The 14,835-nt window shown below is 40.9% G+C and overlaps 1 protein-coding gene across 3 annotated transcripts in view; it reads right to left on the bottom strand.

The window, feature by feature from the left end:
• Positions 1-5,853: 5,853 nt before the first annotated feature.
• ELMOD1 (ELMO domain containing 1) overlaps positions 5,854-14,835 on the bottom strand; it is a 43,117-nt gene continuing 34,135 nt past the window's right edge. For 2 of the 3 annotated variants that reach the window (XM_017729515.1, XM_017729516.1), the window contains exons 7-12: positions 13,841-13,974; positions 12,558-12,626; positions 12,245-12,268; positions 10,131-10,181; positions 8,519-8,652; positions 5,854-7,675 (exon numbers count right to left, since the gene is read on the bottom strand). In XM_017729515.1, the coding sequence (XP_017585004.1) occupies positions 7,503-7,675; positions 8,519-8,652; positions 10,131-10,181; positions 12,245-12,268; positions 12,558-12,626; positions 13,841-13,974 (585 nt within the window). In that variant the 3' untranslated portion in view covers positions 5,854-7,502. The remainder of the gene's footprint in view (positions 7,676-8,518; positions 8,653-10,130; positions 10,182-12,244; positions 12,269-12,557; positions 12,627-13,840; positions 13,975-14,835) is intronic. The other variant, XM_008630117.2, reaches the window with a different exon arrangement.

Raw genomic sequence — 14,835 nt, 5'->3', positions numbered from 1 at the left:
TGCTAACTTTTCTAAGGTCACCAATCATTCAGCTCTGACTTTGGGATTGCTGACCACCAGGGACCACCAAAGAGACCCCCAGCACAGAAGAGCACATGTGTGAAGGGGAGGGAAAATATGTCAATGATTTCAGGGAAATGACTATGACAGATGTATGTTTATTCTGGGACAATCAATGAATATGTATGTAAAATACAGTATATAAACAAGAGCTTTCCTGTACTCAGCATGGTATTTTGGAGGAGATATTCCCTCATGCCTCCAGATGAATAAATAATGCCTGATTCTTAATATTGCATGGTTGTTAAAGAGTTTATTTTATTTTTACTGATTTTTGGTTACATACAGCTAGATAGTTGATGTTCAGATCTCCCTCAGACCTGTCTTTTTATCCAGCTAATGAAGAAGAGTACTGTGCTGGGATTATAACTTCTTGCTGGGGCTCAGGATGCCTTGTTCTTTGCTGTTGCTGAATTCATTTTTTCTGGTCAGAGTTGGAACCAGTGTAAATTTGCTGAGTTTCACAGCAGACAGGCAAGAATTACACTAACTGAGGCTGGTCTTGGGCAGGGACACAAAAACCCCCCCAAACCCCCATTCTATTCTGCAATACAAAAGAAGCTGATTCTCCCTGGAGAGAGCCTGGTGGGAGGTTGAGGGTGCTTTAGGGGCAGAACAACCCCATGCACTGTTAGCAGCTGAGCTAGACAAGCCCTGGGTCGTCCATGCAGCCACATGCTCATGTCCCTTTCCCACAGCCCTCAAGAAAAGCACAAAGCAGTTGGAGACAGCAGCCTGGAGACAGCCAAGCTTAGAGCATCTTTCCTACTCCTGGTGTCACATTGGCCCCCTGCAAACTGGGACAGGAGGAGCGGGCTCCCCAGGTCAGGGCACTTCAGAGCAGCCTTCTCAGACCTCTGCTCCCACTGTTCTCTTTCTGCTCTCTTTTGGCCACAGAGATACGGAGAAGTGACACTCATATCCTCTGCAAAATGGCTTGCTGACAAATGTGTGAGAAGGGCCAGTGGGGCCAGAGGCATGGAAACCAGAGGTGAAGTGTGTGCCAGTTCGCTTAAATTCAAACCAACCCACTGTGAATGGAAAACTGGGAGAGAGTGAAGAGGCAAAAAATGGCTTAGTCATAACAGCTGAAAGGAATATGTGAGACCATCCAGAGCCAAAGCAGCATCACAAATTCCCCTATCAAAGAGAGACAGCAAACTGCATCCTTGGGTCTTCTGCATCCTGCCCCTTTGGTATTCCCCCATCCAGCACATCAAGCAGAGGCAGATTCTCAGGGGTGAGCAGGCAGGTTTCACAGGCTGATTGCCTAGAAGTACTTTCTAACTGTGAAGAACACTCCTATCTTGTCTCTGGGCTATGACCAAGGGCCCCACTTTGGCCCTTAACCTCCCTTCAGGGCTTTACATCTAGGCTATGTCTACGTCTTATTGATACTTCCTGACTAGTCTCTTTTGAAAATCACAGATTTTCTTCTCATCCATGAGGTAGGCACCAGGGATCACACAATAGTAGAATGGCCTGGATTGGAAGGGACCTTAAAGTTCATCTGGTTCTAATTGACTGCAGAGACGCCATTCACTAGACCAGGTTGCTCAGAGCCCCATCCAGCCTGTCCTTAAACACTTCCAGGGATGGGGCATCCACAGATTATCTGGGCAACCTGTCCAGTGCCTCACTACCCTCACAGAAAAGAATTTCTTCCTAATATCTAGTCTAAACCTGCCCTTTTTAGTTGAAAGCCATTCCCCCTTGTTCTGTCACTACATGCTCTTGTAAAGAGTCTCTCTCCATCTTTCTTGTAGACCCCTTCAGGAGCCGGAAGGCTGCAATTAGACCACCCCAAGGCTACGCTTTTCCAGGCTGAACAATCCCAATTCTCTCAGCCTTTCTTTATAGGAGAGGAGCTCCATCCCTTTAATCAATCATCCTGGTGTCCCTTCTCTGAAATCACTCAAGCAGGTCCATGTCCAACCTGTGTTGAGGACCCCAGAGCTTGAGGCACTGCTCAAGCTGGGGTCTCACTTCTGTCCTCATTTCCAGTGTCACAGGGCCATGCCCTGTTGTCCACTGGTTAGGTTTTTCACAGTCACCTGCATGTACCTCCCTTGGTTACCCTTTCAATTGGGCAATACTGCCTGTAAACATAAAACAGGAGACCTCATGCCCCTTTTTTCCAGCTCCTCTTGTGCTGCTCTGCTTTGCTGAGCTGTCAGCTGTGCTGGTGTGTGTTGTCCTTGTGCTCCCCTGTCCTGCTCCTCTTCCTCATTCCAGGTTGTAAGCTCTTTGGGGAATACACCACCCACAGCTTTGAGAGTCCTTCAGCACAGTGGAGCCCAGGCCTAGGAATGCGACAACCCAGGTAACCAGCCCTCTGCCCTTCCTCATAGCTCATTCGGAGCTAAGCTGCTGTACCCAGCTCTTGCTTGGAGGTTTTAGAGCTAAATCTCTTCTCTAATTATAGTTCTATATAGAGTAGAATACTTTATTAGAATGAGTAATGACCTGATTTCTATGTGCACTGCTCACAGGGGAAAGCACAAAGCCTGTCCTGCTATGTTCCTATAGGATCTGGTAGGAAGAGTCCTGTATAATCTTTGGCAAGTCTTACAGAAAACCTGCATTGCCGCAAACTAAGGAAAACAATGAATAATTCATTTCCTTATCCATTTCAGGATTGTTTTCTGCAAAACATCTATTTTAATAATTTATGTGATTTTTAGCTGCGCCATGCCGCAGATGCAAGAGTACAGAGGGGAGCCCTACTGTTTTTCTCAGTGTAGCCTAGAGGATTCATTAGTGCAAAATCTGAGCTCTCATTGGACGAAGTTCCAAGTGAGGAATGAGAGGTGGAAATCAGGGTGGTTAACAAGATTCAAAGTACAACAATTCTCTGAAAATCACAGTTCCAGAGGAGTCTTCCTGTGATGCCAAAATGGTCATATGTTGATGATGTCAAGCCTGTTAAGAGCCAGCTGGGGGACAGAGGGAAGTATATTCAGAGTTCTCGTATTTCCCAATGTGTACACAGAGTTTCCCTATTTTCCCAACAGCACTTGCCAAAGACATGAACTTAACAGTAATAGAATTGCACTCCAGTTACTATTTCAGGCTGTAACTGATTCCTACCTCAAGTCGGGTCCATCCAAGTGGCAGAGCTGCAGATTGAGGTTTCCTTTAGAGCTCGGGCAGGAAATGACTACAATCTGCAATACCCCACTAGGGGACAACCCTGCAATGCTGCTCACTCCTGTGAAGGGTCAAAAATCTCTGGTCACATTCTGACAAAAAGGGACAGGTCAGCAAATGACATGTTAAAAACTAACCACAATCCATGAAGGGAGGGATTAAGAAGGAAATGATCCCTCATAATGGAAGGCACTGTGTTCATGATGCTACCAGTGATTCTTTGGGTCAGTAGAGGTGGATCTGGGTTCATTAACCTGACCATCAGCACTCTGTTCACATACATCCTGTTCCACCTAACAGCACTTACTTCAGCTGGGGATATGCTGAAAATGCCCTGCTTGCAGCAAAGTGTTTCAGCCTGCTAAGTCATCACCATCTGTCTGTGCCCCATAGGGCACACAGTGGGCACAGGTGCTTTTAAAGATTGCTCTTTCATTAAAAAAGACAAGAAATTAATGTCCTTTACCCTCTATATGACAGTAATTTTTCAATCAAGCTTCAATGATGCTTCAAGGAGCAGCCAGGAGACACAATTGTCCAAGACAAATCATATAGATAAGGTAGACCTTGTTTGCGTCTAAAAATAGTATCTAGAAATACCACCAGCACCGTCATTTGAAAAAATACCCTCCAAAAGAGCCAATTAGAACAGCAGCAAAATTATTTCTCCTTGCCTCAAAGGAAAAAAAAGCTACAAGCCAAGAAGTGTCAGGAAGCTGTAGGTAGCACTTGCTATCCTCCTCCTGGCTGTCATCAACCCCCCAGGCGCAGATCCTGTTGGCTCTCACATCCCAGCTCCACAGATGCTGGCAGAGCACCAAGGTTAAAGAAGACAAGTCAGTGTCCACCTCTGTTGTTGAAGGAGCCCTGGCACCAATTTAATTACACATTAGCTGGGATAAGAAAATGCTATGGGAAGTGCCTGAATCTGTAACAGAGAGAAATATAGGCCACCCTTATGAAATTATGCATACAGAATTAAAGAACTCCAATAGTACATAGCCCTTTTTTTTATCCTGGCTTTAAACACATCAAGGTAAATATTTCTGCATTTTAACACATTCAACCTTCCAATATTATACTTTCATCAATGATAGTTTCCTCTGCTGACTCAAAGCAATACATATTCTGCATAGCTTTAGCATGCTATCTTGAATTTTATACAATAAAGTAGCAGCTTAGACTTACAACACAGCTGGGCCTTTTTAAAATGACACCTGGGCTGTGTGGCATTGTCGATGTAAATTAATTACCTGAGAAAAATTATCTGTTAAGAAAGAAGGTGTCCATTTACTTTACAGTCTGGGCAGGAAGCACTTGCTGCCCAAGATGCACATGGCCAGGCTTGAGCCTGTGGGAGAGCTGGGTGGTGAAATGCAACAACCATGAAACTGTGGAAAGTCTGTCCAAAGATCCAACCTAAACTGTCTCTATATTTAATGAAACCAAACTCTGCACCCTGCAGTGAGTATAAACATTGATTCTTCTTTATTGAAACAATTTTTTATACTTTTTCCCCCCATTTCTTTCATTTTCTCCTCCCTAGGGAAAGCAGCATCCAGTTGCTCACAGGTCAGTTTGGATCTGTACTAAGTGATAGTGTAAATTCTAATTTTTTTAAGAAAAGCTTGGGTTTGTGTCATGGTAAGAGGTCGTTCCAGGGGAGGAAGGAGGGCAGTGCCAGACAGACACCCTCCCTCAGCAGTGCCCAGCCAGTTTTAGGCACTCTCCAGGGATATTCTCTGCTCCAGGTTTGACATGGATTTTGGGAACAAGCATGTCACAGGCCAAAGCTGAAGTACAAGGGGGAAGAATGATAAGATTTGGAGGCACCAGAATCTTCTTTATTGAAACAATTTTTTATACTTTTTCCCCCCATTTCTTTCATTTTCTCCTCCCTAGGGAAAGCAGCATCCAGTTGCTCACAGGTCAGTTTGGATCTGTACTAAGTGATAGTGTAAATTCTAATTTTTTAAGAAAAGCTTGGGTTTGTGTCATGGTAAGAGGTCGTTCCAGGGGAGGAAGGAGGGCAGTGCCAGACAGACACCCTCCCTCAGCAGTGCCCAGCCAGTTTTAGGCACTCTCCAGGGATATTCTCTGCTCCAGGTTTGACATGGATTTTGGGAACAAGCATGTCACAGGCCAAAGCTGAAGTACAAGGGGGAAGAATGATAAGATTTGGAGGCACCAGAATGCAAGGGCTCCACAGGAGAAAGAATTTCACACTTAGTTTCATTAAATCCATCTTCCTGCAAGACAGGAAAAATAATCACCCAAACCAGTTAGATTACAGTGATACAATCTGACACAGAGCCAGATGACATTTTCTGATTTTATTTGAAGTTGACACCTTGAGACAAGGCATAGCTGAGAGGATCAGAGCAGTAAAAAGGTAGCAGACACCTTCCCTCCCTCCCCCACAACTCCATGAACTCCATTGCAGAGTATTAAAAAAAAACCAGTGTAACCTAATAAATTGCAGAAGATTTTTAAGTCAGAGTGGGGCAAGGAAAGAAAGTGAGAGCCTAAAATTTGAAACAATGGAAACTGTTCCTAGAAACCTATTTTAGAAGCTTCAAGAGTGACACAAAAAGTCCTTAAGGCCTAATGACTATAAAAAATCACTTTCCAAAATCAATGGTATTAAGTTAAACATGCATAGTTTTTATTCCTTGTATTCTCATGCAAAATACGCTAATATTTCCAATTCCAAAATTCCAAATTCATTGGAGAAGACTAATTATTGCAACAACCATAGAATTTTGCTGATTAACTCCACAATGAGTGCAAGTTTCCAGCTGTGTAGAGAAGTGCTGACCCCCAGCTTACATTTTAGCGAAGAAACGAGAGGGCTTAAACCCAAGGAGTTTCCCAAGAAGTTGAAGTATTCCAATTTCTTTATTTTTTACTTTTTTCTTAACAAAATGATGGCCCAAGCAGTAACTAAAACGATATAAAGCACCTTATCTGAAGAAGCTGCGATCACACTTCAGACTTGGGAACACCACAGAGCTGTTACATCCCATTTTACCCGATCCATTATGCAAAATATTTTTCCTCTGTATTACTGCATCTCTCAAAAATAAAACCCACAGTGCTTCAGTTTAGAATGATGTACAATTTATTCATATAATTCACAAGTAGTTGGACACTACTCAATTTAATCTCCATATGCAAGTGATTTACACAAACATATAATACTAAAATTGATTGCTTAGAAGGTAAAAAATACCATGGGTATGAAATGCCATGGTAGATGTTGTTCAGTATACTACACAATCTTAGTGTCAAACACTTTTATTCATTTATGGTTTTAGAAAAAAGGCAGTTTGCCATTTTACATTTTTTTTTTAATAAGTAGTTTGGGAAACACAAGCAGTTTTGTTCTAAACCTTCTAATTAATTATTTCTCCCAGCTCTTAGGAACTGAATTGACAACCAAAGCAACATTTTCAGCAGTTCAAAGAAAAGATACATATTTTTGTTCCCCTGAATTCACCAAGCACCACGTGACCAAATCATGTTGCCCTCCGACGTGTGACACAAAACACTAACCTCTGTATACCTAAAGGAATGTGCAGGAATCTGGACCATGCTTCAGCACGGTGGTGTTGGTAACAACAGCCTGATGTTATAATTTTGGCCCCTGCCAGTATCTGGTAGTTGTGAGTGTGTTCACAGTTCACTGTATTAGCATCACCAGACGATTTGGAATTCATGCATTTGATCGTAATTCTGCGTAAACTCTTCCCACTGAAACTTGTATCTCATAAGCCTCATTAATTTTGCATTAAGCATATAATGGCTGCATGGAGAAAATTGGACTTTAATGTGTTTGCCTGCATTAGATTAAATTACATTATCTTCTAGATGAGGTCCAAACATATATTTTGCTTGAAATGCCAGTAGTTATCTTAAAACATACCGAGAAGTTAAAAAGCTTTCACAGTACAAGATCCAGCTACTTATTCCACATATACAAAACACTGCTAGAGAAATACAATTCAATTGTCAATGCTGAATTATGAGGAAAGTCTAAAAAAATAGAAAAACTCTGATATCTGGACATCAATTCAGAAGGTAACACTGCATAATGAGGCGATATGAGCACCCATTTAAAATGAAAAATCCCCAACAAGAGAAGCATAAGGGGATCATGTGACAAAAATAGATGAACACTGCGCCAAAAACATGCACACGATTGCCGTGGTCATTTCAGTATGCTAGTGATGGTCTAACAGTGATCTAAACCAAGAGTGAGACAGTGCTTCCAAATAAAATCAACTGAGTAACTACATATTGATTAAACTTTCTGATGCAGCAAAATGAGGACACAGAGCCATCTCTGGGTTCTGGAGCTGTCTCAAGATTCGCTTGTAAAATTTCTCTCTGACACGATTGAATTCCATTATGTCCAGTGGATCCTCATCAATCCAGAATTTGTGGAATTCATGCATTAAGTAGCCTACAAAATAATAAAAAGGAAGAAGAGATAAATACAGCATATAAAGATGACATATAAAATTAGAAAGTAGCCTGGAATTAACTATTAGGATTTGCACAGAGAATCCTGGTCACTGAGATCTGACACCTCATGACACTGTGCAGGAACAAGACTGAACCAATTCTGGACAACCCCAAAATTGGATGAATATTACACACACTGGCAGAACTTCTCACAATAAACACAAGAAGTCACTACTCATCCTGACACATGGATTCACGAATTGAAGCATAAAACCAGGGAAAGATGCTGCAGGTGCTTATTATCAGTTCCTTGCCTACACATTGAAAATATTAGAAGTGTTACTCCCACTGTGCAAAGAGGAACAGCAGGCCTCTGCTGTAGAAGGGATGCTCAAATACAGGGGAAAGAGCTGTCAAAGCATTATTTTGGCAGGGGAGCTGCAACTCTGCTGAAGGGTGGAGAGTAACACTTGAATGTAGATGCAAGTATCATATACCAGTTGGATTAAAGGGGAAGCAATATTCAGACACTCCTTAAAGCACATCTGCTTTCTTGTTATTATTTAAAAAACCAGGAAGGTCATTTGTTAAGGCACTTAGTGCATTTTTTTGTTTGTGTTTCTTCATTTGTTTTACACCTTGGTTTGGTAGTGGCCTCCATCACAGCTAAGAGCTGAAACCAAGCATCCTAAAGACAGGAGAGGGAGACTAGCATTACAGTCTCTGTGCTGTGTCAGCAGATTTTATTTCTTTTTTTAAACTATGGGCAGTACAACAAGTGTTAGCAGAGCACCAGTTACGCCTTTCCACCCCTTGCCCCACACTCACACCCAGCACTTACAGAACGTCTGCTGGAAGTGAGTAAGCGTTGGTGCTTCTGGAGCAACGTTGTAGAAATGGGTCTTCAGAGCCCCACTCACAAGCAGGTTGTATGCAAGGTCTGTTATGTTAATGCCCACGATAGCAAAAGAGTAGCTGTAAGGAAAAGCAGCAACTTCTGTTGAGAGCTCACCTTTCAGCACACTTTAAGAAATACTGATGACCCTGATGTTGCAGATTGCATGTTACTGAGATGCATTAATTCTCTCCTTTGTGAGTTTCCAAGGTGTGTGTGGGGTGGAAAGCAAAGAAAACATTTATTCTGCATGCTCTGTACAGTATTTCCCTTGGGAAATACATGGTCACAGTTAAAACAGGAATTTCATCACTGTGCCAGCCATTTCAGTGGAACAGTACCGATTAATTCCTACAAAATAGGAACAAGCACAGACCTCCCTGTGCGCCTGCACTCGCCTCTTAAACAGGGCAAGGACTCCACACGGTGGCCACAGCTGCAGGGTGACCCATCATTTGCTATTTTTAACTGCTGGAGTTCCCCCTGGAACTCATTACCGATAGTTAGGAATATCAGGTTTCAACAACCTGTCCTATAAAGACATTAATGTGGCTAAAAAGCTTGTGAAAAAGATCCAGCCAAGCCACCTCTAATTTCTTCCTAAAAGAGAACTAGAGACAAAGGCCAGAAAACAGGCAAAAACCTAAATCAGAGCATGCTGGAAACAGAAACATGAAAATCAGGCTCATTAAGCAAACTCTGTCCTGCTAAGAGATACCAACAAATGAAGTATATTTAGGCACAACAAAGCTCGGAAACTGGAAGTTAATTTGTGAGGCTGGTGCATAAAGAACTTGACATTTCTAGCAGTGATTATTTCCCAAGAAAGCATGTAAAGACTCACATGGACATTTAGTGATAAAAGTAAACATGCTTGGATATTCGTTCTCAGCTAAAGACAGCTGTCTTCTCTAGACTGTCCTCGGTATTTTTTCAACTACCTCTATCAAGCAAACCAAAATATTTTCTTTTTCTTCAACCTTCTTTTGCATTTCAGGGGGAAAAAATAAAAACAGAAGTCCAGAAGTTAACTTCAGAACGAGGCCTAATGGCAAGTTTCACAGAAAAATTAAATATGAGAAGTAAAATCTTGTATTACAGATTTTCAGATACATTCAGAAGGAACATCCAGTTCCATACTCATGAATAATGCAGCTATACCAAACCCACTGCTTAAGAAAAAACCCACACTACTGTTTCTTCCCTATTATGCTTTCCTGAAAGCAGTTCTGAACCTGGCTTTGACAGCAAGAAGTGAGACTTGATCGTGTCATGTTCTAAGAGGAATTTAACAGATATTAATCACTGCACTATACATAGCACACAAAGTTTCTCCTTGTTACAAAATTTTGGGGTTATTTTTTTCTATATGTAGCTTGAACTGTTTCTCCTGTAATCTTTCATCAAAACCAAGGTATGGTCAAGACAGCAGATATTCATACGCTCTCAGAAGTTTCCTTTAAAAAGTAACCAGGAAACACCTTTTTCTCCTCAAATATACAGCATCATGGTTACCTGCTTTAATTTGTAGCAAATTAAAAAAGATCTTTAAACTTACCCAATTGCCTTATCGAACTTTTTCTTCTCCCATTCAGCTTTGCTAAGTTGGCTGAGGAAAAAAAATAATTAAAATCTAGATATTGCCAAGCATTACTAACTGACAAATATTTTCTTTCCACTTTTCTAATGTTATAACATTGACTGAACATGGTATTTTCCCTTCTTTTATATGGCTAGTCCCATTTAACACTGCTTCTGGCTGAATGGATTGATATAAACAGACTTGAAATGGGTGACTGGTTTAGAGCACTGCCAATAGACTTGTCTCACCATTACAAAATGCACCTATGTCAATGCTCTCAGCAAAAGCCCGTTGTTTTCTGAATTGACCACAAAGATGATCCACCTCAGTTAAGCTTGAGCTGTACAAAAAGTTGAAATTACGTTTAACTAATCCAAGATGGCTTTAGCTTTTTTGTGTTTTCAGAGATATATGTTATACTCATCACTGGAGGCATGATCCACCTGAGGCAGCAAGCATGAAAATACTCCTCTGACAGTAAGTTTTTATGACCCGCCAAATAGAAATCACTCAACAGTCAAAGATAAGGAACAGTGTTTCCTATTATTTGGCACAATAATGCAGTGCTTTTCAAGGACACAGAAAACGCCTCCCTTAAAATAAAATTAGTTAGGGAACAGATTGATTTTAAACTAAATTTCAGCTCTTCAATGATTCAAAAGAGCTGTGTGATCCAACCAGTCAGCCAACATCCCGCTAACCAGATTTGAGTCTACTGAAATAAGCAAGTTAAGCAGAAATCATTGCCTGCATTTATAACCAGCTAAAGGCAGGCACAGAACTGACCCTAACCAGGGTGCTACAACCTTGACATGGCTGTGGGAGTTTTGCTTTAGTAAGGCAAATCTGAGTTTGCAAGCTTTAGGTCACAAATTATAGGCAGCTATGTGTGAAAGCATTGTTCTTAGACTATTCTTGAACTTCAACAAGTGTATACTACACTAAAAACAATTCCCTGAGCTTCAAGTAAATATAGTATATAAAAATTGTTGCCATTAAGTACTTAAGATGCTAACAGATTCATACCCATCGTGACCTGAGGGTTACTAGGTGGCATGCATGAGGACAAAACTTCAGCTCCTAAATAGCTTAGCATACAGGAATACACTGTTCTTTGCTCCTCTAAAATCTGAACCATCTTTGTAGGCTGTGGTATAACATCAGTTAGAAAACCCCAGGTAAAGACCAATAATAAAGGTGGCACACATAGGATGTGGGCAAGTGAAACAGTTCAACTGAGATAGAAAATCCACTCATCACGATCCCATCAGAAAACAGCACAGCTGCTAAGCAACCACATCAGGAAGATCACCATGGGCACCACCTGCAGCATCTATCTTCTACTGAATGCTCTGTCAAGGCATAGAAATTGCACATGCTCACACAGCACTCCAGGACTGCCCTTGGTAATCAAACATGCAAACGAAGAATACCAACATATTCCAAGGGCTTTTTGTCACAGAATTACCATTAGGAACTCAACAAAACCAAAACCAAAACCAAAACAAACCCAAAAAAAACCCCCAAACCCCTGAGGAGATCAAAAGCTTCAGGATTTAGGTGTGAACCAGCTTTATGGATATCTAACATTACTGGCAGAAGAAAAATGTCTTTTAAGGCAACTGATTTCTAACTGGCTAAGAGGCCTCTATCCCCCCAATAATTATGGAGTAAGTATCTTACTGTCAAATTACTCACAACACAGTTTGTGACACTTGAAGATACCTGATCTCTTAACAGTCAGGACAATGGAGTAGCCAGATTGGAACCATCATTAGTCAAGGTAGACAGGGTATGTGACCATAATTAAAGGGGCTTTTCAGCTCTGCTAACAAATATTTGGCCTAGACTACTTATGATTATCAAGTCAGTCACTACAACAAGCAGGATGGATTTCATTTTTGATATATAAGCACGCTCATATATACCCAGTGTTCCATCCCCAGGTATGTTTGGGTCAACTTTAAAGAAAAGAATATGGATCTCTTGGTGTTGCAACAAAGACTTAGATTTTGTAACACACCAAATTGTAGTCCGATCTTTATTTACATGTAGTGTCTCAGAAAACTTAGAAAAAAGAAAAAAAATACCTTAGTTCCTTCTTAGTGACTTCCCTTTATTATGGAAAAACACAAACAAATTAAAAGAAAGGTAAATAAAAATACAAAAATCACTTGAAAAGAGAAGTGATAACATTTAACGCTAAATTTAACTATTTCCAAGATTCAGAATACAAGTGTGCCTCTTGCACTTGATCAACTTTCAGGATCAGTACTTTAAAACAGACATCATGTTGCCATACCCAAGGATATTCCCAACAAAGAGAAAATACCCCAGCCCCCTTCCTCAAACAGAGCCAGCAGAGTGCTCTCTCAAGTTATTGTTTCTGGTCTCAAGTATTACCTGTATTTAGGGTGAAGAGAGTCAGTGAGAACTTGCTGAGCTATCTCAGTGTCCCATTCAGCAAAATACCTGCAGACATATATGTTTAGGGAGAATTGTTAAAAAAAAAAACAACAACAGCAAAAAAAGCATCTGAAGTCATACTAAGTTGTCCATACACGCCTTTTTAAAGGTCAGTGCATGTGTTACACAGTATGAGTAGCATTTGACATGTTAAACTCATTAAGCTGCCACTCAGACCCCCAAAATGAAAGATTAAAGAAACCACAAATGACAAGCACACTCCCGTATGAGTTTAGTGAATGTGCATTACCAGAGTTTCCTTTCTACCAACCCTACACAAAATCAGTTGCCTATTACTAGAGCATGTTGGGTGCTGAGCTCAAGGGAAAGCAGCTCAGGATTCTTGATCTGGCAGATTCATTAAGCCAAGATGAGTCATCACAGAAGACTAAGAAATTAAATACATGCTAGGGATTAATTTCAAATGGTAGTTCAAAGCCAGAGTCAAGAGTCCAGATCCTCAACTGAGATTTACTAGAGAACAACATACGGACAGAGGATGATTTATATCCTTCAATCTATAAAAGCAGAAAATACTTCTTTTTCGCCTCAGAAGGAGAAGTTATTTTACCAAATGTTTCCAAGTTATGTAACTACCTGCAGCAAATGCAAGGGCTGGAGAAAATAACAGGCATTAGTCAATTCCCAAATTACAAAGCACAGCTACGGCATTAACACCTGGTGTGTGTTAGTTGGAAAGAAAAAGTGATGTAAACTCACTGCTTAATTTTGAGTATCGACGGAAATTGAAGTAGTATTCAAACTGCCTAAGTGGGCCATCAGTGACTGCATATCAAGTGTTTTGCTTATGAATTCAGCATGAAATTCCCAAAGAAAGCAGCTGAGCAGTAACATAACCCTCCCACCTACATACTTCCAGGGTATTTTGTTTAAGGAGATCTAGGTACTGGTGAAAATACACTTTACAGTTTCCTTCTCGTAGGAAGAGAGTGCTAACTTACTGTGTCACAGAGAAACTAAAAAAGGAGCTTAGCAAGTGGTATTACGGGGTTGAATTATGAATACTGAAAGAAAGAAGACCACTTTGAGAAGAGAAACCCTCCAAAAATTAGGCTAGCAAATAAATTCTTTCATTTTCTTAATATGAAGTCCCTAGCACTTTTATAAGTTATTCCCACAGATTTGCTAAACTCTGCAAGTAATGCTGCTTTTCATGACTTCAGACACACATAAACCCATCTGCACAGGAACATACTTACACCAAATTATATAAGCCGAGGAGACCCATTCCTCTAAAGTCTGTTTTAGGATCGTCACCTTGGAAACCAATTTCGCACCATTGCTTTGAAATCCGAGCTTTCAGTGGTGAATTTGGCTTCAAGCATTTCCACAACTAGGAAGATTACAGGTAAAAAATAATTAAGCTTCCACACAGTACACCTTGGTTTTTTTCCTCTTTTTAAACCAAGCTAAGTTCTGATTTAACATCACTGCATTGTTATCCCAGCAACCCAAACACAAAATCAAATGAAGTTCCTCTGTATGGTGGGATGTGGGGGGAAGAATCCCAAGCCACTCTGAAGTACTGCAGACATTTCAGCCCTACAAGGCCCTTCTGGCCCTATCATCTGCTCTAACATCTCACACAAAGACTTGTTTTGCTCATGCTTTGTGCATCGAAGTGGTGTCTGCCTCCACAAGCACAGAGACAAGAATGGCCTGGAATTTGGTTGTAAATCACTGACAGAGCAGCAGAGCAGCTTTGAGTCCCTGAGGCTCTGCAGCAATCTTTTCTCAGGCACCTTTTGCAAGTCTCTGGAAAGGTTATAAAACAAGAGAGCTGACTTGGCTACCACAGTGTTGAAGAGCAAATCGGAGAACATAAAAAAATAAAAATCCATACAAGGATAGCATGTGCACCACCATATTTAACTAAGGGAAGAATCATTCACTGATCTCACATAAAGAAATGTCCAAAGTGATTTAACAAGCCACATCATCAGCTGGAATAAATCCATTTAACTGCACTGGTCCAGCAACTTTAGTGCCTAAGTACCATGTTGCTATGCACCTGAAAGCAGCCTAAATCGACATATGACAAATACATACCTTTATGCACACCTCAACTGCCATATCACAAACTCACCCTTTCTGAAGTGTATTAAGAAATCAGAATTTAGAACTAAGAAAGTGTATTAATCACCAACCATGAGTTGGTTAGTACGGCCTCAAGAAAAGCACACAAAGCCCACCC

The sequence above is a fragment of the Corvus brachyrhynchos genome, unplaced genomic scaffold (genome assembly GCF_000691975.1).
Source record: "Corvus brachyrhynchos isolate BGI_N302 unplaced genomic scaffold, ASM69197v1 scaffold253, whole genome shotgun sequence".
NCBI lineage: Eukaryota > Metazoa > Chordata > Aves > Passeriformes > Corvidae > Corvus > Corvus brachyrhynchos.
This window is presented reverse-complemented; position numbering and strand designations above follow the sequence as displayed.